The sequence below is a fragment of the Plasmodium brasilianum genome, chromosome 11 (assembly GCF_023973825.1).
Source record: "Plasmodium brasilianum strain Bolivian I chromosome 11, whole genome shotgun sequence".
Taxonomy (NCBI): Eukaryota; Apicomplexa; class Aconoidasida; order Haemosporida; family Plasmodiidae; genus Plasmodium; species Plasmodium brasilianum.
Window position 1 is genome coordinate 1,232,652 of NC_090124.1, and position 26,914 is coordinate 1,259,565.

The following is a 26,914-nucleotide window of genomic DNA, read 5'->3' on the forward strand; positions in this document are numbered from 1 at the left end:
TTTTGTACACCATAGCACAAGTCTTAGAATAAAAGGTTAAAAAGATATTTGAACCCTTACAGTTATAATTCATATAGCATTACATTTATTTTAAATAAATTTAAAAAATAATCGTACTTTGTGACTATGCACTTAATTGTATGACTAAAATTTACTTATACATAATTGCACCGTTTTTTTTTTTTTTTTTTTTCTCATTGAAAAGGATATATTATGAAAAAAAAAAAAAAAAAATTCACTCACGGTTTACCATTAAAAATATTTTTTTTTATTCAAGTACATTTTAATTTTCTCATTTTTTTTTATAAGTCAAAGGAAAATACGCCTCTTTTTTTTTTTTTTTTTTTTTATCTTTTCTTATTTTCTTTTTCTCCCTTTTATCATTTTAAAAATACTTACAAAATTTGTACTATGTTTTTGCGTTTACACATTATTTTATATCTTATTTTTTTTTTTGGCTGATTTATACGAACTGAGCTTTGGAGTAGAACATGAGTAAAGATTGTTTCAACAACGAACCCCCTCCTGACATATTAAATTACCTCAACGTAAACACAAAATAAAACACAAAAAAAGGAAAAAAGGAAGAAAAGAAAGAAAAGTAAAAAAAAGAAAAAAAATGGAAGAAAAGAAAGAAAAGTAAAAAAAAGAAAAAAAATGGAAGAAAAGAAAGAAAAGTAAAAAAAAGAAAAAAAATGGAAGAAAAGAAAGAAAAGTAAAAAAAAGAAGAAAAAAGGAAAAAAAGGAAAAATGGAAAAAAAGGAAAAATGGAAAAACTTGAAAAAAAGAAAATATGGAAAAAATGGAAAAAAAGAAAAAATGGAAAAAAAGGACAAAAAGCAATGAATGCAAAAAATGTAAAAATATGAAAAAAAGAAAAACAAAATAATGCACATACATTTTCACACTTATAAAAAGTATGTGCCACAAAATTTATGACGATGTGTACTTTTACAAGTCCCATTTTTTACTACCACTTTAAGGGCCGTCTTTTTGCACTTTTACTTATCGAATATTCGTTAAGTCTAATACAAGTATTATTAGGCTATGCTATGTACTCAGATAAATACCATTTTAAAATTTTCTATACCAAGCAAAAGCCACGTAAAAAATAATAAACACTTGAAGTAAAATTATATATATTTATTACATTTTTTTTTTTTTTTTTTTTTATTCGATAACCCCTAAAAAATATGTGCATTAAAATTTTAGCATAACGAAACAACAAAAGAAAATTATGGTTTATGTTACGATAAAAATGAAAAGGAAATCTTTACTTCATACCTTTCTGATATTAAGAAAAACATATGTTTGCCAAAAAGTTTACGGGAACAACTGATCATCGAGTATACGGCAGTATTCGCTAATTTGGTAATACACATAGGAAAAGAGAAAAAAAAAAAATAAAAAGACTTTGCACAATAACGTGTTACGCGTGCGTATGGATCCATATGCACGTGTAGGTATATATGTGTATGACTAGATTTACGTGTATGTGTCTATGTACTCATATGTATGAGTGTTTGTGTGTGTGCGCTATTCCGCTTTACAGGAGAGCGATATCGCGGAGTTCTACTTAAAATTAGACAACGAGCTACTAATAAAATTTCCTTTTCTACTTGTTGATCATCCACTGCATGAATACTATCAGTTTGTTAAACTAAACGCAAAGGAAAGGATTATAGAAAAGTATCCATATTTTATACCTAAACCATTAAGAGAGCTTTTTGAATATGTTCATAAATTAGAAATTACGAAAATAGCTAAAAATGAGACAAAAACAAAAATGCTAAAAGAAAAACAAAAGATTAATATTAAGGATGGAAATGAAAAAACAAAAAAACAAAAAGAAAAGCAAAAGGAAAAAGAAAAAGAAGATCAATCATATTCAACACTTTTTATGAAATATATGCAGTCAGATGAAGAAAGCGATGAAAAAAAAAGGGATGAGGAAGCCATCAGGGGGGAAGAAATATCAGTAATAATACGTTGTACATTAGCCGAAAATGGATAAACATATATATATATATATATATGAACCTATTCGTGATATGAACTACATATTTATATTGCATGCGTATGTAATATGTGTATATACATGTGTGCTTTTATGCAAATAAGTACGTATGTATTTATGCAAATAAGTACGTATGTATTTATGCAAATATGTATGTATGTATTTATGCAAATATATATGTACTTACATATGTACATTCACACGTTTCACCTTTTACAGGAGGTCGACGACGTCCTGGACAAAATTTCAAGCACAAAAAGTGAATCATCCATTCTCTCTATGCGACTTTTTATAAAGTGCATAGAAAAGCTAAAGTACCTCCAGTATGGGTCAAAGGAATATGAATATTTCTCGTAATAATAAATATCATTGCAAATTTTTTCATACTTTAAGGAAAAATTAAAATAGTTCCTTAGTTAACCATCTAAACTGAAGAACACGCATGGATATGCGCCCGAACATCATTGTGCATATATACACGTATGTTTATATACATGTACATATATATATACATATATTTATATATATACATATATTTATATATATGTATATATATATATATATATATATATATATATATATATGTGTTTGTACTCCCCCTTTTAGGAAGAAGGTGCTAGGTAACAAAAACGTCTCAGACAGCGACTTAATCAATGTTACCGTAAGTATAAAATAATCATACATTTTATAAAAAAAAATTTATGCTCAAATATAGAAAAAAAGAAAAGTGAGTTATAATGTCTACCTGCATTTTTTAGTCCACAGATTTCCTAAAACTTATTCTGACATTGGATGAACAGAAAATTACTTCTTGCGACATAGCTCCTGATATTAGAGGTGATGAGAATAACTCCGAGGATAAGGACGAGTTTAAAATGATACAAGACTACAGAAGGTACCGAGCAATCCATAAGCGCATATGTGCGTATATATATGTATATATATACGTACATACATATGTGTATATGTTTATATGTATGTGTATATATGTATATTAACGCATGCTTAAGAAATGTACATAGCAGTTTATTCCCATTTTGAAATTTAATAATGGAAAAATAATTTTTCTGCTTATTTGTATTATACAGAGAACGTGCAAAAATGATTCTCCATGGATTTAAAAAGAAGTAGATGTTTTTTTGATGTTCTGCTCAAGCTCATATATTCTTCATATATGTTTACGTACACATGTACTGTATGTACGTTTTTAAAAGAATGAGCCAAACTCCTTTTTCTGTAACTCTTCTCTGGCTACTCGTCTCCTGTAGAAAATAGAAGGGATGAATAATATAATGAACTCATACTCAACGTAGTCATAGTAGAGGACGGACATTCAAAGACGGATGAGTTTGAAGAACAACAAGGAGCAGATAAATGAATAAGTGGGGAAAATGATAAAACTATATACAACTGAAGAAGCGATCAAATTAGAAATGATATACATGCATATTTGTGTTTTTAAAGGAATACCTGTACAAGTACGGTATTTTTACTTTTTTTTTTAAAAACTGCACATTCATCCACTTAGGATGTCTTCTGACATTTAGACGTAAATTGCTCTTTGTATATAAAATTTCGGATAAAGGCAATTCACGAATTAAGGTAGAGTTGTCATCAACATAGGGAAAAATGTTTTCACTTTGTGTAGTTTTTATTTGTTGTGTTGTTTTCCATATATTTTCTTCCTTCACTATATCATATAATTTTTGAATTCTTCCTCTTTTCAATTTATTACTTAAGTTAACTTCAATTTGTGGATATATAGAATTATTAAATTCGTTGGCTAGTCTGGTCAAATAACAGTTCTTATATCTACTGTTCGCACTACTCGCACTATTCGCAATGTTCATATCGTTTACGTCATTCATACTATTCATAATGTAATCATTTCTTCGCCTTTTGCCTTGTTCGTTTTGTACTTCTTCCAAACCAATACCACTAAAATGTCTATTTTCAGTGCTCTCTAAAACATTTAAAATATAATTTTTTATATCAGGATTTTGTGCACATATACTTGGCCATATATATCTGCTTTCATTAATATTATAAAAATAATTCCAACGAGGTTTCTCATTAGGCCATGCTCTAGAAACATCAATATCAAATGACTTTGAACTTCCATCAGGCAAATATTTCATGTTCCTATTTTCATATCTATATCCCCATCGAGGTGTGAAAATATCTTCTCTTCTATTGTGATATAATCCTCTCTTTTTAACTCGTTCATGCATTCCCCATTTTACTCCACTTACTGGAAATAAACCTCCCTTATGACCTCCTCGAGGCATTTAACGAAAAATATTTTGAAAAAAAGAAAAAAAAAAAAAGGGAATGGGTGAAAAGATAGAAGTAACTTACTCTATTTCATGCCTATTATAAGGAAAATAAATGGGTTTCCTCCTTTCCCACCTGGTGTAAATATATATAATTTTTTATGTTTTCATCATATGTATATACCTATCCTCACATAACGTTGCACACTTTACGAGGAAGAAGCAGGTGCATTATGTACAAAAAAAAAATGCTAAAAAAATTAATTGTTATGGTCATAAACAAAATTTGCAATAAAGGATTGATTTAAAGAACACCAATTAAAGAAGCATATAAGTGGAATGAAAAAAATTAAAAAGTACATATATTATGAAAATATGCACATTTGCATATATATATATATATACATATAAATAGATAGATATAGATATGGATATACATATGAATAATATGCACTTAAAGAAGATAAAATATTTTTAACCCCTTACATGCATATATATACATATGAGTACCCATATCCATATCGTACGCGTATTCTGTGAAACAAAAGTAAAGCGAATCACTGGAAATTTATAATGGTCAACGCTCATGAAAATTTATGAAATACAAAAGTTTTATTTCTTTTGACATATGGTAAAGCATGTCAGAATTAAAGGTGTTATAAATAATAAAGGAGTCTCGCCAATTATCAACCCCCCTACAAATACATACACATTCATTCACCCAATACTTATAAAAAAATATAAGAAAATATAATAAAACGTTTTATTGAATTGCATTGCTTTCATTTCCTTTAAACTAGTTGTTATTTTAATATTTTGAAAAATTAAAAATGTTTCAACTTCTCTTTCGTTTTTCCTATACTGTTCATAATATTTTTATTCCGTTTTAAATCCTTTTATTTCTTTTTACCCTCTTTTTTTCTTTTCTTTTTTTTGTTTTTATTTTGGAAATAGCTATTTCCTTTATGCAAAAAAAATTAATCATAGCCATACTACTTAAGCGATATAATACAAATTATTGCCTTACGTAACACTTCATATGATATTATTATTAAAAAAATGTGTTATTTAGAAATATTGATTATTTATACATAGTTTCTGTTAACTTCTTATAATTAATAAAAAATTAAGTGTTGATTTATAATATGGAAAATTCAGATTATGAATTATCGTCATACAAACAAATGTTCAAACTAAGCTTTAACTGGCCATCATAATTATGTAAATTACAAACTTATAGCCTAAACGTGCATAATAATATCTACATAAATGTGTATATATTTTTATATGAATATATTTGTATATATGTATACATTTATATATAAGTATATATATATAAGTATATATATATATATATATATATATAAATAACTCATATTAATTATTGGGAATGAGAAACACTAAATAAAGCTAAATGATGAAAAATAAAATAAATAAACATGTATATAGTATGGAAATGTGCACATAAGGATGTCATGATTGCGAAATATCCTAAAAAAAAAAATAAAATAAAATAATAATGGGAGCCTTTAAAAAGTGAACTAATCCTAATCATTAAAATATTTCTTATTCAATCTTAAAAAGTAGAAGGTGAATATGTCATTAAAAAATGCATGACATAAAGGCAGATATGCATAAAGAAAAAGAAAAAAAAAAATTTGACGTTCCGCATATCTGCACATATCTACAACACATACGGTTTGTACATATGCGTGTAAATACAGGTGCAAAACATGCAGCGCTATAGCATTACAGTATTACGAAATAATATATGCGCGTATAGTGGAAGACAAATAGGGTACGAATGAAAGTAGCAATTGTGAATATTTATACGCATGGGATGTATACCCAACGAGTGGCATACATATATGTGCATATATATATATATATATATATATATATATGTATACAAGTAAACATGTACGTTCATATGCCTATCAAATATATGATTATGCATGGGAAACTTAAAAAATGAAGGAAAAATGCAGAACAAGCGTAACATGATAAGTAGGTCCTCAAAAATGCGCAAAGTATGTATAGATTAAGTAGTAATGTCCATAGTAATGGTCATATTAATGGACAAGGCAATTCCTATAGTAATGACCTATGGTAATAATGGTAAGGATAATGATAAAACGACAGATTGTGCGTGTTTTTATTGCATTGGTTTATTTTTACTAGCCAAAGAAACGACAGCCGCCGTAATGGCCGCTCCTTTTCCTGACCCATCATCAGCTGGAATAATAATTAAATTTTCTGCCTTATCAGCTAAAATGAGCTTTAAGTGTTCTTGTAGCCTTTTACAATACCAAGCATTCTTAACAAATAATGAGCCATCGACACCACACGAAAATTTCGAATGCTCAATAATTTTTATTCTTTTTGCAATGGCAGCTATAGCAGCTGCAGCTAAGGCAGCTGAACGGTTATAGACTGCTTCACAAATTTTTCTTAAGGCATATATTTGTTCATCCGTAAGGTCTATATCCCACATATTTTTAGCAACTTTTCTACTTTCTTCGAAATTTGGGGAGGTATCATTTAGTACTACACTACCAGATTCTGAATTGAAGCTATCATTATTCCACATCTTACTAGAGGAATCACTTTGTAATACATTCACCATAAACCTTCTTACAATTTCCCCTAAGTATGCACCTGATATCATTTTTTCAAACAACTGTCTACTTCTATTTGCTGAATACCAATCCATAACTAAATCAATTGGAGATAAAGGTAAATCTTTATCAAAATTACCTAATTCTATATTAATAATTTTACCTGCATATTTATATTTTTTCCAATCGGGTTCATAATAACAACCATTAGAACCTGTACCTAAAATGATTCCAATATAACAAGGGGGTGTACCTTTTCCTTTTTGATATGCACAGGACATAAGAGTACCTACTGCATCATTAACTACACAACATATTCTTGCTGGGACCTCAGACCTTACAAAGGCATCATTCATTAGTTTACATACATCCCGACCTTCCACTGGATCATTAGTAGCTCTACCTGTTTCAAATCCTTTTGTCCAATCAATCAAAATAGAACAATTGATTGATGGGGATGTACATGGAAAGGAAAATGTAAAACCAACATGTTTTTCCTCCTTATTATCTATATCATTAAATTCAGCCATAATATATTTTATCCTTTCTGCAAAATGGTCAAATAATTGAGAAGCTGTAGCTTGTTTATCTAGTAATCCTTTTTCATGTGAAAAGGAACCAGTAAATTTCAAACTATACGTTTCTTGATCTCTCTTAATTTTTCCATTTCCATCTAAAGATGCTCTGACGGCTCTAAAATTTGTACCACCAAAATCTATGGCATAATAAGTTCCTTTTTCTTGACCTGTTGGAATATCACATATACATGAATCCAACATTTTAAAACTACATTCATGGGGTATCCATAAATTTGGGTGCCTACGGTGTGCTTCTAACCCCTTCTTTAATTCATATACGAAATTGTCTACAAACTCTTCTAAGGTAAAATATGATATTCGTAACTGATTCACAAATTTATTTATTCTTTCCAACAGCTCCTGATTAACTGGTATATCGCACTTTATGGTATCTAATTTGTAGTATGCAGAATCATCTTTCTCTATGTTGTACTCACTCATTTTGGGGTATCCCTTGTGTATTTATATATCTGTATATTTATGTATTCCTAAGTATCTTTCTAAATAATACTATATTATACTATATTTTCTATACTATACTATATTTTCTATACTATACTATATTATTCTATACTATACTATATTATTCTATACTATACTATATTATTATATAAAATACTATGTTATTTTATATTATACTATATTATTATATAATACTATGATATTCTATACTTTTATATACTTTTTTGTTCTTTTCTGTACTCTTTCTTATTTTGCCCTTTTTTGTACATTCTTTTTTTTTTTTTTTTTTTTTGGCGTCAAAAAATTGTTTTTGTCAGGTTTCGGCGGGGGTAAATCATACGCGCGTTGGTACAAATGTAAACGTATGTAAATATTTATGCACGTATTTATACCTATATATATTATTTCTATATAGCTAAATGTATATGTATATTTAACACAATTTTATACGTCTTAGCTATAATTCATGTAAACTATTTTTAATGCTGAAATGAAAAGGAAAATAATTGAATTAAAAATGTACTCAGCAAAATATAAGTACGTAACAGCTAAGTAGTTGTTTGGTTTGGACTTTACATTTCCTTTGACATTTACGTTTGTAATTTGCTTCTACTACTTACTACAATTACATTTGCACTTACATTTGTATTAATGTTTCTGTTTGCATAAAATATAAACACTTTAACCTCTAAAATTACTTCACGAAGATGTATGTATTTATTTTTGCATAATTATTAAAAAGCGTTAATAACTCGGCAATTATGTATAGCAGGCACAAATATATAAATATATATACATACAAATATGCATATTATATATATATATATATACAAATTTTACATAAAATATTTCAATATTCCAGCAAAAATTATGTGCATATATTATAAATACAAATAAAATTATTATTATAAAAATGTACAACAACGAATGGAAGAGAAAAATAAAACATTGAAATGAAGGTAGTTAAAAAATGTACATAAACTAAAAGGAAATCATAGCGTAAAAATTATTTATTAAAAAAATTGTTACCTTTAAAATATTGCAATTGTATACTTAAAATATATATATGCATATATATTATATATAATATACGTATCATGTATATATTACATAAGGATATATGTATTTCTGTAAATTTATATGTATTTATATTTATATATTTTTATTTTTCTTAAATGAATGCGAAAAAAAAAAAAAAAATCAAATATGCACGGATGTTCAAGCGTACGAAGGAAAAAATACGCATTTGCGAATAAAGATATATACAAATAATAAAATAATAAAATAATAAAATAAAAAAATGACAAATTATAAAGAGAAATATACATTTAGCTAAGACAACAAAAAATATTTAAAAGATTAAGAAAAAAAAAAAATTTATGAAAAAAGGTTTAGTAATTTAGGAAATATTACATTTAAAAATATTATTATCTCTCATAATTCATTGGGAAAAAGAAAATTTTGAAAAGAAAATGAAAAAACAAATATATATTTTTTATTGTAACCCCCAAAACGCGAATTATAAATATGTAAAAAAAGTATAATATATTGTGTGAAAAATACATTAACTGTACTGCCAATGAATCATTTTAAGTACATACAAATATGGAAAAAAAAAAAAAATTAAAATTGCAAAATTAGTACACTTTATTATAAAAAAAATAATAAAAATTATAACTTGTCAAAATGTGAAAAAGAGGAATTTTTTTTATATTTTTTTTGTGGTAAACATGTTTAACCTTGTGCAGTGTTTTATGTGTATATCTAAAAAGTAATATATGTTTTTATATTATGTATAAACATGTATAGTGTATATATTTTACAATGCTTAGCATTATAATTAAATTGGCAAACAACGAAAAAATTGCGTAGTTATACTTTTAATTACAGAAATATGATACTGCGAATATGTTATTATGTAATTCCACAAGATACAATTTTGTTTTGTTTTGTTTTGTTTTGTTTCATTTTGTATTGTTTCATTTTGTTTTGTTTCATTTTGTTTTGTTTTGTTTTGTTTTGATTCATTTTGTTTTGATTTATTTTGTTTAGTTTTATTTTGTTTTGTTTCACTTTGTTTTGTTTTATTTTGTTTTGTTTCATTTTGTTTTGTTATATTTTGTTTTGTTTCATTTTGTTTTGTTATATATTGTTTTGTTTCATTTTGTTTTGTTATATTTTGTTTTATTTTGTTTTGTTTCATTTTGTTTTGTTATATTTTGTTTTGTTTCATTTTGTTTTGTTATATATTGTTTTGTTTCATTTTGTTTTGTTATATTTTGTTTTGTTTCATTTTGTTTTGTTATATTTTGTTTTGTTTCATTTTGTTTTGTTATATATTGTTTTGTTATATATTGTTTTGTTATATATTGTTTTGTTATATATTGTTTTATTATTTTTTTTTTTATTTACATCATACTTTTTTATTTTTATTTTTCACATTGCATTACAACAGTAAAGGGGTACATAATAACACATTTTTTTTTTTTTTTTTTTATTATATTATGCAATGAGAAAAAATGGAGCGATTTTTACAAATGCATGGGAACCCCTGTTGTGTATTTTGACAGAAGGATATTTCTTTGCACATTGAATAACAACTTGTCTATCTATTTAGGTAAGGGCTTTTATAGTGCAATTAAGGCACATGTAAAACGAGATATACATAGACAAAAAAAATTATAAGAAATAATTAGATCAATAGATAAATAAATTATGAAAAATAATAAAAAATTATTCGTCCTTTTCTCCTTACACTCAATAGTAAAAAAAAACTGAGTGTTATCCCATTTTTTTGGATCTGTAAAGATAAGGGTTTGAGGAAATTTTGAAAATTCAATGAAAAATTTATTAACTGTAGTATTTCCATTAAGTATTATAAAAAAAAGAAAAAAAAATGCCTTTTTGAATGTGATATGTCTATAATAATAGATAAGCAATAATGTGATAAACAAAATATATTCAATTAAACATTCGTAAACATGTGTGCATTGTTACATCATATAAATATTTTTCCTTTTTTTCCATTTTGTAATTTTTATAAATTTTTTTTTTTTTTTTTTTATCCAGCTTTCCACGAATATTCAAATAATTTAGCATTTATGGTTTGCATTTATATATGCGTGCGATATATGTGCATGTATGTATCATGGGAATACATATATATATATATGCACTGCACATATATATGCGTAACCGCATTAAATAGATGCTTAAGTTATACATTTTTTGGACAATAGTAAAATATGTATACATTATATCACATAAAGGAAGCGCACATTTTACTCATCCAGTATTAGAACAGGCCTAACAATGCTTAAGCAGTCTCTATGCCTCTTTGATATTTAAAAAAAAAAAAAATTATAAGAATTAAACAATAACATTTTAAAAGCTTTATATACAAAAAAAAAAAAAAAGATTCAGCAGTGTTATTCTATATGGAAGGTTTCATGACAATTAAAAAAAATAAAATAAAATAATAATACTTAAACGTATGGTGCATTTTTTAGGCACAAATATGTATGCATATAGGTTCATGTGAACAAATGCATAAATGTAGCATACATTATATATATATATATATATATATATACATATACATATACATATATACGTGAATATATTTTTTTTTCCTAAATTGCACAAATTGCGATTGCTCGTTTTCCCCAAAATGTACACACTCGGTTACGCATAAAAATGAAAAAGGACAAAAAGTTGCACGCTATACGTATGTCCTATCAAAAGTTCAAAATTTTCGTAAGTTCAAAAATGAAGGAACTACCAAATATTTAAAAAAAAAAAAAAGAAAAGAAAAGATGGAAGAGAGAAACGACAGAAGGAAGTAAGGATGAATAAACTATTTTGTTAAAAAAGGGTTTGCTCCCTCCAAAAACACAAATTTCTTTGAGATAAGAGCAAGTGGCCCCCACTTTACTTTGCCCGTTTGTCTATAAATTTTCAACCAGGTCTAACCCAATTTTAGAATAGAACAAGGATCTTTCAATTGAAGGTCTTTGAAATTTACTATAATCGAAGGGTATTTTTCTCTTCATAGATTTGGAGTCATTATTTTCTTCATCATCATACCACTCAATTTTGTCTCCTAAATTTTCCAACATACTGTCAGCAGTAGACCAACTAAAACGTACAATACTTGGAAAGCCAAAGACGGAATCAAAATTATTTTTTAGAAAATTTTTGGTTACTGGATCACCCGGATAACCTGACCCAAACTCATAACTACTACTATTATTATTTTTATTGCTGTTGCTGTTGCTGTTGCTGAACCTACTATTATCCGTGTTAATTATAGGTTCTTCATATTTCCATTTTTTTAATAGAAAATCACGTGTTACTTTAGCACATATAGATGCAGCACTTACAACAGGGTATAAAGAATCTGCTTTCTCCTTAACCGTACATTTAATATGGGGAAATAATTTTTGTAATTTTTCTTCATATGTACTAGCTTTACCAACAGTATCTACAAATACTTCTGATAAATTACAACCTCTACTTATAACATGCTCAATTATTGATATAGCTGTATCATGAGATATTTCGTTTAAATTATATTTTTGTTTCTTTAGCATTTTGGCACTAATATCTTGTGGCATTAATACATATACCCTCCAACCAAATGGTAATTTAGAATTGTTTAATTTTATAAACATCTTTTCTCTATCTGCTTCATTTATTTTTTTTGAATCATCAATTTTCATTTCTTTTAGTAATTTCTCATCATTTTTTTTGCAATAAAATCCAGCATATACCATAGGGCCTAAAACTGGTCCCCTTCCTGCCTCATCAATGCCTAATCTAACTTCATCCTCCCCAAAATTGTACAAGTTATCTATAATTATGGGTTCCATTTTGCGTGGTTACACAGGGTGTGTACATATATATGTACATAAGTGTGTGTACGTATATAAGCATATATATGTATGTATATAATGCCTTGCAGCTACGCCTGCCTATATTATAAATGCATTTAGCGTTTCACATATGTACTTATCACAGGCATATATACATATATATATGTGTATATACCCACACAAGTATATTGCACATGCCCACACTTTTATTTGTGCGCTTTCAAAAATGATTCTTGTAGCTTTTGCAATATGCCTCCTAAAACACTGGTAAGCAACTACAATTATATAAATTTAAAAATATATCACGTGCACAACATGAAAAAATTTGTTCAATGTGAAATGCTAAAAAGAGTGTCCGCAAAATTACCCTTCTCCTTTGGCGCTTTTATTGCTTTCGTTTAATTAGCATGAGGAGAGGGGGAATATATTCTTATTTCGGCTTATTTCAACTTATTTTGTTTACTTGCTTTTTTGTTTTAATGTATTTATTTTATTTATTTTGTTTTGTATTATGTTGTTTTATTTTATTCATTTTTTTCCTTAAAATGCGTTGTGCTAATATTTTAAAAAGGGGCTTTAAATTTTCGTAAGGCGTGTTGCCCTTAATTTGAAGAAATGACGAAGTGCAAAAGGGGCGCGGCGAAAAATGATGGGGTGAAAAATGAGGTTCAAAACTGGCTAAATGAATATAAATCAGCTGAAATGTAGAAAATAAAGTAGTAATAGTTCAAACATACAGACGTATTAATATTCCTATATTAATAAAAGTATTAAAACAAAAGTAGCAAAATTTTTATTGGTAATTAAAAGACATGCTCATAAAAAATGGAATTCTAATAAATTTCTTAAAAGTATATCTACAAGTCGTAATGATGCATGTGTTTATTATCTCTTCCAAACATAAATGGAAGAGTAAATTAATTTATTATTTAGACATTTTAAAAAAAAAAAAAAAAAAAAAAAAAAAAAAATTAAATTATATTTCTCCTTTCTAATGGGATGCATCGTACCTTTGCATGTATTTATTTATTAGCAGTATATTTTGCAGTTTTTTCAATGAGAATATGTAAAAAAAAAAAATAAAGAAAAAAAAGAAAGGCAAAAAAAAAATAAAATAAGGAAAAACGCAAACGCTGTGCTTAGTCACGTAACTGCAAACATTTCCGATAAATTTTATACAGTATATTTCTTTTTCTTTTTTTTATGAAATGGGTACAGGTTTAATTATGATGTTCTTACGTGTATATATGTATATATATATCTACCGTTACATTTTATTTTCTCAATTATGTATTAAAATATACATACAAAAAAAAATACGTAACATCTTTTGTCGCTAATATTTTATGAACGAACAGAACTTTGTGCCATTTGTAAAATAGTAAAAGAGGTGTACATATATAACCCTCTTAATGTAAAAAGCTCGAAAATTTTTTATTTAAATAAATCGATATCTTTATATATACGTATAAACATATATATAATTATATTCTTAACCGTCGGAAAAAAAAAAAATATTGGGATTAAAATAATTGATAAGAAGCCCCAAATTTATAAAACAATTTTGTTAAAAATATCTTACAATTATATGTACATATCTTGATGTTACAGTACAACTGTCCTGCTATTATATGCTTTTTTATTTATTTATTTGCTTATTTATTGTTTATTTATTTATTTACTGTATATTTATTATTTGTCTATTTAATGTTTATCTATTTACTGTTCATCTATTTACTGTTCATCTATTTACTGTTCATCTATTTATTGTTTATCTATTTATTATTTATTTATTTATTTATTTATTTGTTTTTTTTTTTTTTTTTTTAGCTAACTATCTTTCCAGCTTTTAATTTTTTTTAATGTAAAAAAAGGCATAAGAATATAGTAGGCAAATTGTCATGTTGTTAATCATGGAACGTTCATTTTTTCAAAAAATACAAGTATATATGTAAAGAGATATACACATATATAAAAACGTATATATATTTGAGCATATATTATATAAACATGTACACAAATACATAAAAATGCGTATTTCCATCAACTTAATCACAAAACATAAGAATAACTTATATAAAATATTATGTAGGATTAAAGGTAAAAGGAATATATCTTAAGACAACATATTTTATTTATAAAGTACTACAAGAATTGTGATAAGCTTTTCTTACTAGCATGAAACATGTGTCTACATGCTTATAAAGATAAAAAAAAAAAAAAAAAAAAAAAAAAGAAAAACAAAGAAATGGTTATATGATCATATATAAGGACAACAAGCCGGTTGTACCAGTATTATAGGAAATAAAAAAATACATATCACATAAATGCTAAATAAATTCGACTTTCATACAAAATACAAATAAACTGTAATCATAATTTCATCACCTATAACGCATAAACATTGAGTTGAATAAGTACTAGAAATAAAATATATAAAAAAAATAATTTATTTCCTACTCTCGTATAGTAAGTACAGGAATATAAATAATAACTATGTGCCTATAAAACGTTATTTTAAAAATGAATTGCCTTTTGTCAAATAATGAAACGAATGTACATATAATATATATATATATTATATATATGTATAATAAAATTTAATTTTGTGCTATTTACAGTTTACTATTCACTTAACATACAGTAAACAAACTTCTTAATATTAACCAAAAAAAAAGGCTCATTTTATATAATAATTACAAAAAAAAAAAAATAAAAATTTTTTTTTTTTTATGGTGCTTGCAGCTTTTATTATCATGCCACTTCATAGATGAATCATCGGGCTTTTAAAACCCTACAAAAAAAAAAAAAAAAAAAAAAAAGGAAAGAAAGAAAGAATAAAAAGAAAAATGAAAAAAAGAAGGGAAGAATTTATTTAAAAGATATAAATTTTTTTATATTTAACTTTAGCAAAAACACATTAATCATCATCCTACATATACAAAGTACATTAAATAATTGTATCTTTTAAAAAAAAGATTAAAGGATATATAAAAATATGTATAATATATATATAAAAGGCGTATGTCAAATACCTGTTGACAACAAATATATAATGCACATGAATTTTTGCAAAAATCGTATATACAGACATATAAAAAATATATATAAAATAAAAAAAGCAGAGAAGCAAATTTTATTTTTTAACACGCTGGTTATATAAACTAAATACATACATACATACGTAAATATTTATATACAATTTGAACCCATAAAAAGATCAAAATAAAAAAAAAAAAAAAAATTAAAAAAAAAACAATAAATAATAAAGGGGGTTGGTGGCGGATTAATACATTTTTCTTTAAAGTAATTATAAAAATAAAAAATTGTTTTTATAAAGCTTTTACTTAAAAATGTACGGATATATATATATATATGTACATAATAATACTACATATATTATTTATTATTAAATTATGAAGTCTTCTTATATAATATGATATAGGCTCGCTCCGTTTATTTTGTTCTTTTGTTACGTATATTTATTATTATAAAAAACTAAATTATTCCTAAAATCAAAAAAAAATAGATAATCGCAAATTGTTTTTAAACATTAATTTTATGTACATGTATTACTATATATGTATACATATAAAATAAATTGTACGTATGTATACAAATGTACAAATGTATATATATATGTACATCTGTACATATATATATTATATATAAATATATATATATGCATAACTTAGTTCTACAATTAGGTGTTTAGCATAATGTATTTTATGTTTTTTTTATACACTTGCCTAAAAGAAAGGTAGAAAAAATTAATAAATTCATAATCGAAGGTAAGTGCTTTGTTATATCTTTGAATCTCATATATTATGAACAAAGAAATTAACTATTTTTTTTTTTGCATGTACATAATATTTATGTAATATTTATTGTATATATTTTTCTATTAATTTTTTATATATTCTTAAAAATATATATATATATATATATAAATATATACATATGTACATATTTTTATATGTAAAGTTGTATTGTACATATATATATGCATACTCTAATAATACATTTGCATCTATTGCTACTACATGTATTTAATTGCATTTTATTATTTTTTAAAAGAAGATAATAAATATGCATTAGTCATTTTTATTAAATTTAAAGGTAAGAACAGACTGTTAAGTTTGTATTAATTAGGCATGTTTGTTCATATTTTTTTAGAAAAAATATTTTTACTTTTTTAGTATTATAAAACTGCAGAATATTTTTATATATAGATATACAACCACAAGCATATATATTTATATGTATTATATATATTTATACATTTTTACATTTTTACGTATGTATATATTTGGTACATATCTATAAATAGATATATATATTTATATATATATATGCATACATATTTATACATATATATTTATACATAGATATCCATATCTACATCTATATATATATATATATATATATATATATATATAATAGTAATATCAATTACTGTATATATGAAAGTATTACATTTTGTTTTTTCATATTAAAAAAATATGGCTTTTTTACAGTTAAATGAATAAATATATTATTTATGTACATATATATATAGTATAAAATATAATTTAGTTATACATATATAAAAATATATGTATGTCAAATATTCTGAAGTTATTTAATTTTTTTTAAATGCTTTAGCTTTTTAACATGTTTAGTTTAGAAATAGTATGTATTTTTACGTTATACTTCATATATATGAATTTTATTTTATACTTTTTACATATGCATATATTGATGTATTTTTTTTTTTTTTTTTTATTCTAACGACATTTGATTTAGTTAATAATGTATTACGTAAAAATAGGTTTATTATTTGAAAGCATGTTATTTTTAATATTATATAAGTATATACTTACTTGCATATATATATATATAATATATATATATGTATGTATACATATACGTACATGTATACATTTATACGTTTATATATATAGGTATATTTACGTTTATATGTATATTTATCTTTAAATGTATATTTACGTTTATATGTATGTTTAACTGTTAAGCAATATGTTATTTGTTACAGAGTAAAAGAAAAAACAACGATAACATGTGATTATACATGTACGTGTATACTTATACATATATATATATGTACAATACCATCAGTGCCAAACATTATATGAATACACTTGTTTAATTTTTAATTTAGGTTTTTTATGCTTTCACAATTTTTTATTTTTTAAAATTTTAGCTAAAGTTTTAAAATTTTTTATTTAAAGTTTCATATCATATATTTGTGTTTTATTGTTTGTACATGTAAAAATCAGACATACATAATTAATTATAAAAAACCACATATAATCTTTTTTTAAAACATCCCGTAAATATAGTGGTACATGTATGCGTATATACATATATATATATATACATACTGTAATTTACGTATATATTATACATACATATTTTGTGTTTATATATATTATATATACATTATTATACATGTGTTATATAAAACAAATTTGTTAATAAAGTTTTTTATCATATGTACATGTTGTATATAAATTATACCATATATGTCCTATTCCTTTTTTTGTATATTCATGTTTTAGGTCATCTCTTATAAATATATATGTATATATACATTTGTATGCACGGGAACTACTACATATGCACGTATATTTTTATATGTGCATGTAAATATATGCATAATAAATAAGTACGAAAAGCATTTTATGTATAATGCCCGAGTATATATAGAAAAAGTTGGGTAGTTAATATATATATATATATATATATGTACATGTATTTATGTTTGTATGTTTGTACATTTGCATGTTGAAGCGTATGAGCATCTGACGAAAATATACCCAAAAAGTAAAAATTAAATTAAGATCATTTATTACCCCAATATAGGGACAATAAAAAAAAAAAGAAAAAAAAAAAATTAAATGTTGTACATATTGAAAAGTAAGATAAAAACAAAATACAGGTGTTGTAACAAATAATTTTATTTTAAGAATACATTGTAGTCTGAAGAAGATATACGTACAACCAAGTGAAAGATACAAAGAGCATAAGGTGCAAAGAAAACATATGTATAATAACAATTATATCTGATATATTCAAAATAGTGATGCTTTGGGGGATGAGCTAGCTGGACATAAATGTACGACGAATTGTAAGAAGTAATAATAATGTTTATAACCAAAAAAATTATGAACAGTTCATGTTATTTTTAAATATATGAAAGTGTAACAGCCCCAAAAAAAAAGAAAAAATAATAAATAAAATAAAAATTTAAATATAAAAAATAAAATAAAAAATAAAAACAGTGAAAAAGAAAAAGAAAAAAAGGAAAAGACGTGAAAGAAAGAGTAAAAATAAAGGTAGAGGCAAAGCGTAGTAAGCAGGAAAATGTTTAAAGGTAATAATAAATTCATGGATTTTCCATTTTATGGGAATAAGAATGAGTTAGAAGAAAACGACGAGCACTTAAAAAGTAATAACAATAATATTAGTACTAATTTTAGCAGTAATATTAGCACAAAATTTAGCAGTAATATTAGCAGTAATTTCAACAGTTTTAACCATATTAACAATATTAATAATAGTATTAACAGTAATATTAACAGTAACAGCAATAATATTTTTAGTAATAATGTTGTAGCAACGAAAGAATGTAGCAAAGAATTTTTGAAGAATAGAAATTGTTTTGAAGATGATAATAATATTAAGAAAAATGTGATATATGTAAATAATAATGGGCATACATTAAACTATCATAATAATAGCACGAACTTTAATAACATCAATAATAGTAATACCATCAACAGTAGTAGTACCATCAATAATAGTAGTACTATCAATAATAGTAGTATCATCAATAATAGTAGTACCATCAATAATAGTAGTACCATCAATAATAGTAGTACCATCAATAATAGTAGTACCATCAATAATAGTAGTACCATCAATAATAGTAGCACCATCAATAATAGTAGTACCATCAATAACTTTAATATTAATAATAATAATAATAATGCAAGTGCATATATGAAAACAAAGAATGTGAAATGTTTTCAAAATGATAATATGAACAAGTTGGAGAAATCCGACAAGTATTGCCAAAATAACAACAGTCAAGTAAAAAAATTTTTCGGGAGTTATGAATTTTTAAATTTTAAACTTCGAAATAATGTTTTACTAAAAAGTGAAAAGAACATCAATAATAATAATGGTAGTAGTAATGGTAGCAGCAACTCTAGCAGCAACATTAGTAGATATAGTAACAGTAACATTAACAGTAACAGTAATAGTAACAGTAACTGTAATAGTAATAGTAACAGTAACTGTAATAGTAATCCGAGCTGCGTACAAAAGAATGTAAGGAACAAAAACGTATGTAGTTATAACATCAGTAATAGTGTCAGCCATGTTTATACTAACAATGAAAGTAGTGTTTTAAATAATGATCAAGGTGGTAGTATTATTAAGGATAGCAGCTACTATAATTACAGCAATTATAATAATTATGATGGTAGTGTTAATACGAATAATATGTTCAATGAAAATGTTCATAATGTATCGGAGTACGCAAAAAATAATGCTCATAATAATATGGTTTATGCCGATAGGATTGGTAGTAGCAATATGAGAAGCATTGTCAGCAACAATGTTAATAATATTAGCAGCAGTAATAATAATATCGTTTCCGACTTCTTAAGCAAGAAATTTTTCATTCATAACCTCCTAAATATAAAGGACAAATTAAATAATTTCAAAAGAGAAAAAATACAACATGAAAAAGAGGAGATACAGGATGAAGAGGAAGGAGTAGAAGAAAAGAGAAATTATATTGCTCATGCAAGAAGTTTTGAAAAAATAAAAAATGCTTATTCATTAACGAATCTTAATAAAATGGAGAGTATTAAAAAAAATAAATTTAGTGATCATCAAGAGAAAAAAATATCATTTGTCAACATATTTGAAGAAAAAAGGATATCAGAAAATTATCTTGGCTACTACAACCAGAATTATCAGCACATTGAAAGTAGGAAAGGAATATTAGAAAAAAGAGGGAGAGAAGTAGGAGTAAGAGAAGTCGGATTAAGAGGAGTGGGATTAAAGGAAGTAGGAGTAGCAGCACATGATGTACATTTGACCCCTTTTGATTTACAGCAAAATATAGAGTCAGAAGGTAGGGGAAAAAGAGGTGATGGTCATGATAGTTGTTACGAGGAACAGTATAAACTAAAGAAGTATGAGCAGTATCAAAAGGGAGTGTTATACGGTAATAACAACAATAGTAGTGGTAATATTGGTAGCATTAACGGTAACAACGGAAGCGGAAATGTTTATAATGACGATAATAATAATAATAAGAGTGGTATCTGCAATGGGAATGGAGATAATGTGTACAGCAATAAGGAATATGACAGTTACAACCTACATACATACCACAAGCAATCAACAAACTCAAAAAATTTGTATAATAATAATTTAAAGGGTATTAAGACAATAGATTTGTGTTGCAAAAATTCACAAGAACAGAATGAGAATAATATTATTAAGAATAATAAAAAAAGCATGTCAAATGTTAATTACTTAGCAATAGGTGGAGAAAAAGGAGATGGTCATTCTGAGTATAGTCCTAATCAGCATTGTAATGAAAATCTTAATCATCATCACAGTCATCATCAACATAATCATTCGCATAATCATCCTCATAATCATCCTCATAATCATTCGCATAATCATCCTCATAATCATCCTCATAATCATCCTCATAATCATCCTCATAATCATCCCCATAATCATCCCCATAATCATCCCCATAATCATCCTCATAATCATTCGCATAATCATCCTCATAATCATTCGCATATTAATTCGCATAATTATCCACATGATATGTATTATTATGATGACATGACGATCAACCTACAATTGAAGAAGGAACAAGTGGAAGAAGAGCATTTTAAAAAATTTCTAAAATCGAATGTAAAACAATTTATAAAATGTGAAGATGATTATAAAATATCAGAATGTGGTGATATTTTTTTTAATAAGAAAAACTTATGTATTGGCAATAGCCATCATAATGATAATAATAGTAAGTTAGTAAATAATAAAAAAGATCCCATTTGTTCTAATTATATAATAGATGAACATCATGTATATAATATGATAAATGAAAAAATTAATAAAACAGAGAACATAAAAAAGATAGGTAGTAGTAACCAAGATTTGCTCATGGACCATCATAATAATAACATTAGTAATAGTAATAATGAAAAAAATGCATGCAAAAAGGGTATCATGAGTATTGATAACTGCAACGTGAACATATTAGATAAGGATGCAAATATTTTTAAGAATCCTTGTGAGAAGAGAAGCCCGCATGACAGCAACAACAACAGTAATAATATTAGCGGAAATAACATTGGAGGAAATAACTGCGGTAACAACTGCAGTAATTTGTGCAGCAATTATAATATTGACAATACAATAGCATATTATAAGGAAAATTGCATGAGCAACGAGAATGTCGTTTATGATGAAGAAAAGAGAATATTTAAAACAAAAGAAAATTGTAATATAAAAATTTATAGACGTAGTTTAGAAAAAGAAAGAATGCTGAATTTTCCGCTTATCCATTTAGGTGAAAATGATGTTATAGTGAAAAGAATAAAACTTTATTATCCATTGAGGAATGAAAATATTTTTACCAACATTTCAAAAATTATATTTATGACGAATACTAATATTTGTTCTTTATATTTATCCGATTCGCTATTAATACATTATGATGATATAAAAATTCATTCTTATTTATCAAAAGGAGGGTTTGGTGTTGTTTATAAGGGTATACTATTAAAGAAAGTTAGAAGGTGGGAACTTCGGACCAGTGCAAGTAGTAGTAGATATAGCAAAGAAGATGAGGAGGAACATATGATGATTAAAAATAAGTCCGAAATGAAAATTCACGATAGGAGGCAAAAAAGAGCCATGATAGCATGTCAGGAGGAACAGCGCCATGAGGTACAGCAGGACCACGTGGACGGTGATGGTGAGGAAGATGATGATGAAGAGGAAGAAGAAGAAGATGAAGTCCATATGGGGGAAAAAATCCATATAGGACTAAAGGATGAAGCAGTAAAAGAAAGGAGTAACAGTGTTCAAGTAAAGTTAAAGAAATCGCGTAAAACAACTACAGAAGCAGGGGTAAGGAGTAAAAGGGATGTTGTACAGAAAGATACGTTTGACAATAATAGTGCTGGTGGTTATGTAAGGAACAACAATAATATATCAAGTATTTTTCATAAGAATGTTTTTAAAAAAGGGGATAATTCCCTTAGTGCTAGTAGTGTTGAGGGGTATGATCCATATGTAGGAGAAAATAAAAAAAATCTGGGGTTTATCAATTGTAACAACAGCAATAATAACGATAGTAGTAGTGGTAGTTGTCATGACAGTAATGCATGTAAAAGTGGTATAAAGAAAAAAGCTAGTAGCAGTAACAATGAAGAGGGGAAATTAAATAAAAGCTGCAAAAAGCTATGCTACTTGCAAAATCAGTTGATAGAGAAAATATTCGATGTTTTTAATAACAACAACCAAACGAATTCGAATGGAAATTATAGGAATAGCAAGAATGAATTTATAGTAAGAAATATGGGAAAAGAGGAGGAAAAGAGTGCCATTGAAAATATTTTAAAAAACTTAAATGAGCAAAGAATGAGTGGGAAAAAAGTACTACCGAACTTTGTTGAACAGTATAATAATGAAATAGAATATATGTTGTTGATAGAACAGAATAATGGGGATATTAGTAACGAACTTTTTTTTAGTAATATTATACAGTGCGTGAATAGAGGAATAGATAAGAGCGAAAAGGCGTTGTGGCTAAATTATGGAGACGATGGTAATAACAGTAATATTGATGGCAGTATTGGTAAAAATGGAGATAATGGTAATAATGGTAATAATGGCAGTATTGGTAATAATGGCAGTATTGGTAATAATGGCAGTACTGGTAATAATGGCAGTATTGGTAATAATGGCAGTACTGGTAATAATGGAAGTAATGTTAATAATGGCAGCAGTATTGGTAATAATGGAAGTAATGTTAATAATTTCAGGAGTGGCAATAATGGCGATAATGGTAACAATAGCAGTAACAGCAATAGCTGTGGTCGTCATGGGGAAGAGGAGGATGACGATGTGGTAAAGCTGGATGACTTGAAGGAGCACAATAAACAAATGTTGAGCAACTACTTTGCAAGGGATGAAGAGAAAAGAGCACATTGCATACACGTTCGTGAAATAAAAAAATTAAAAAAAAAAATGTTACATTTTTTATACACGAATCAGAAGATTGACAAAATAGTTATTGATAAAAATGAGTTTTTTAGTGAAGTAGAAAAAATAATATATAAATTTCAAAATATGAATAAAGAATATGATATAAAATATAATGAAGAAATAGTGTCTTATTTATTGTTAGATATTTATCATAATAATATATTATACAATAACCATTTAAATTTCTTATATGTGAAAAGCAAAAACATTATAACATATAGATTATATAAAGAAAGTTTATATATATTTGACAATAAGAATATATTTCATTATTATAGTAACAAGTGTATATTCAAAATAATATTTATAGATGAACATAAGGAATTAATAATGTATAGAAATTTCACTGTTTTTAATGTTTTAAATAATGATAAAATTGTAAAAAATTCGTCAGTTTTAAAATATGAAATAAATAAACATAAGAATGGATTAAACAAATTGGCTATTATTCCATTTAGCAAAATAAGTATGAATCACTTAATGAATGCTTTAATTTTTGGCTTTTTAAAATTTCTGTTCAATTTGAGGAGAAAGTATTATAAACAGCCGAAAAACTGCCCTTGTTATTCTTTACCCATGGAGAGTGACAATAGCCCTGTGATGAACAACCCCCTCGTTATTGATAACTGCGGTAGAGCTAACATAGCCTTCAATAAGGAAAGCTGCAATGGTAGTGGTGGTATTGTCAGTGGTGGTATTGTCAGTGGTGGTATTGTCAGTGGTGGTATTGTCAGTGGTAGTAATGGCAATGGTAGTAATGCTGAATGCAGTTTTAATAATAAAGAAGACATAGACTCCATTTTACTACAAGAACAAATTGACATTCTGGACGAGTTTTTGTGCTGTAATTATGATGATGAAAATGCTAACTTCCAGAGCAGCAACAATAATAAAATATCATCTAGTACGAACGTAAATGAGAAAGGTGGAAAGCACGTTACATATAAGAACGAGGAGATGGAGCACAACAACAGCAGTAACAGTAATAGCAATAGTAACAGAAACTGTAACAATCGAAACAGTAGTAACACCAGCAGTAGCATCCATATTATTAATGGGAACAGCAGCGGTAATAGCAATAGTAATAGCAATAGTAATAGTAATAGCAATAGTAATAGTAATAGCAATAGTAATAGCAATAGCAATAGTAATAGTAATAGTAATAGTAATAGTAATAGCAAGAGTAACATTAACATTAACAGTAACAGTAACAGTAACAGCGGTATCACGAGTAACATGAACATAAGTAGTAGTAACATTAGAAGGGACCAATGTAATAATACGGTCAATAATAGTAACAACAATGAGAGGCGCAATTACGGAATGGGAAAGGACGAATGCGCGGAAAAAATGACAAATAGCAGTAAGGGGAAAAGCGTATCGAGCAACAATTGTGCGGCGAGTACCACCATAATAAATACTAATAGCACGGACGAATCTAAAACAACTATACTATTAAACTTGTCAAAAAATAATAAGAATATTTTATCAAAAGAATATATAAATGAAAAAGAATACAACAATATGACTTATTCTTCACGTAAGTTAAATAACAAAGAACAACAAGAAACGGATAATAGGGAAGAAGCAACAAGCTGTGCTACTAAAGCTAATGAAATTAAAGGGGGAAAAAAAGAAAAAGAAAAAATAGGAACAAAAGAAAAAAAAGAAGAGAAAGGAAAAAATTATGATGAAGAGATTGAAATGGATAATGAAAATAAATTAATGTATGTTAAAATCCCTGTGGCTATTAAAATACATGATTTAAAAGATAGTAAAAATTTAAAAAATTTTTTAAGAGAAATTGAAATATATAAAAATATTCAACGTCAAAATATATGTAAATTTTATGGTATATGTATTAAGTCAAATAAATTAATGTTATTATTGGAATATTATCCAAAAGGAAATTTATTTAATTATCTAAAAAATAAAAATAAAATACATAAAAAGCAAAGATTGGAATGGGCAATTGAAATGTGTTATATTGTACATGAATTACATATACATAATCCACCAATTATAAATGGGGATATAAAAACATCTAATATATTAATTGATAATAATATGAATTTAGTAATGTGTGATTTTGGAAAAGCAAGATTTAAAAGCTCAAAACTGTATAGTAATTTTGGTTCTTATAGATATATGGCTCCAGAAACATTTAGCTGTACAACTGAAGTAACTGAAAAAATTGATATCTGGAGTTTAGCTTGTTGTATTGTAGAAATATTTTCAAGTAAATACCCATATTACAATTTTTCAAAAAATGTTAAGATTAGACATGAATTATTAGTTAATAAAAGAACACCACATATACCCAATTTCTTGCCGAACTCAATAAAAAAATGCCTCCAAAAATGCTTCAGTTTTGTTCCTGAGGAAAGACCATGTGCTTACGAAATGTACAAACTCTTGAAAAAAATTAAAGTCGTCGAGTGAAAAAGTGAGTAATATACTGTTTTTGATATGCACCACGCATATGCACATAAACAAGTAGACACATACACATGTACACGTATACCCATATACATAGACAAAAAAAAAAAAAAAAAAAAAATGCCAATGCATTTATCGCATTTGTCAATCTTATTTGTCTTTCTTCAGTTAAGCGTTATATATTTTATATATTAAAAAAATAATTAGTTTATTATATATGTGATGCGTGCGCGTTCCACAGCTATATGTTGTGTATATGTATATATTTATTTATATATTGTATATATGTGTTGTGGTATATACATATATGTATACAAGTCGCGTAGTATATAAATCG

The 26,914-nt window shown here is 26.0% G+C and overlaps 5 protein-coding genes across 5 annotated transcripts; 2 read left to right on the forward strand and 3 right to left on the reverse strand.

Moving 5' to 3' along the window:
* Nucleotides 1-491: 491 nt before the first annotated feature.
* On the forward strand, nucleotides 492-3,148 carry MKS88_003731 (SURP domain-containing protein; the record flags this gene model as incomplete). The annotated part of the gene is made up of 7 exons (XM_067216850.1): nucleotides 492-548; nucleotides 1,213-1,371; nucleotides 1,553-1,978; nucleotides 2,237-2,370; nucleotides 2,624-2,678; nucleotides 2,776-2,912; nucleotides 3,106-3,148. The coding sequence occupies 7 exons, from the start codon at nucleotides 492-494 to the stop codon at nucleotides 3,146-3,148; spliced, it is 1,011 nt and encodes a 336-aa protein (XP_067072543.1).
* A 76-nt stretch (nucleotides 3,149-3,224) lies between these two features.
* MKS88_003732 (uncharacterized protein) lies at nucleotides 3,225-4,305 on the reverse strand (the record flags this gene model as incomplete). The annotated part of the gene is made up of 2 exons (XM_067216851.1): nucleotides 3,225-3,279; nucleotides 3,488-4,305. The coding sequence occupies 2 exons, from the start codon at nucleotides 4,303-4,305 to the stop codon at nucleotides 3,225-3,227; spliced, it is 873 nt and encodes a 290-aa protein (XP_067072544.1).
* Nucleotides 4,306-6,445: 2,140 nt separating this feature from the next.
* On the reverse strand, nucleotides 6,446-7,927 carry MKS88_003733 (hexokinase; the record flags this gene model as incomplete). The annotated part of the gene is made up of 1 exon (XM_067216852.1): nucleotides 6,446-7,927. One exon carries the CDS (start codon nucleotides 7,925-7,927, stop codon nucleotides 6,446-6,448), a length of 1,482 nt encoding a protein of 493 aa, XP_067072545.1.
* Nucleotides 7,928-11,895: 3,968 nt separating this feature from the next.
* On the reverse strand, nucleotides 11,896-12,819 carry MKS88_003734 (ribonuclease H2 subunit A; the record flags this gene model as incomplete). The annotated part of the gene is made up of 1 exon (XM_067216853.1): nucleotides 11,896-12,819. The coding sequence occupies one exon, from the start codon at nucleotides 12,817-12,819 to the stop codon at nucleotides 11,896-11,898; it is 924 nt and encodes a 307-aa protein (XP_067072546.1).
* Nucleotides 12,820-19,188: 6,369 nt separating this feature from the next.
* MKS88_003735 (tyrosine kinase-like protein) lies at nucleotides 19,189-26,580 on the forward strand (the record flags this gene model as incomplete). Its single annotated transcript, XM_067216855.1, has 1 exon — nucleotides 19,189-26,580. One exon carries the CDS (start codon nucleotides 19,189-19,191, stop codon nucleotides 26,578-26,580), a length of 7,392 nt encoding a protein of 2,463 aa, XP_067072547.1.
* Nucleotides 26,581-26,914: the final 334 nt, after the last annotated feature.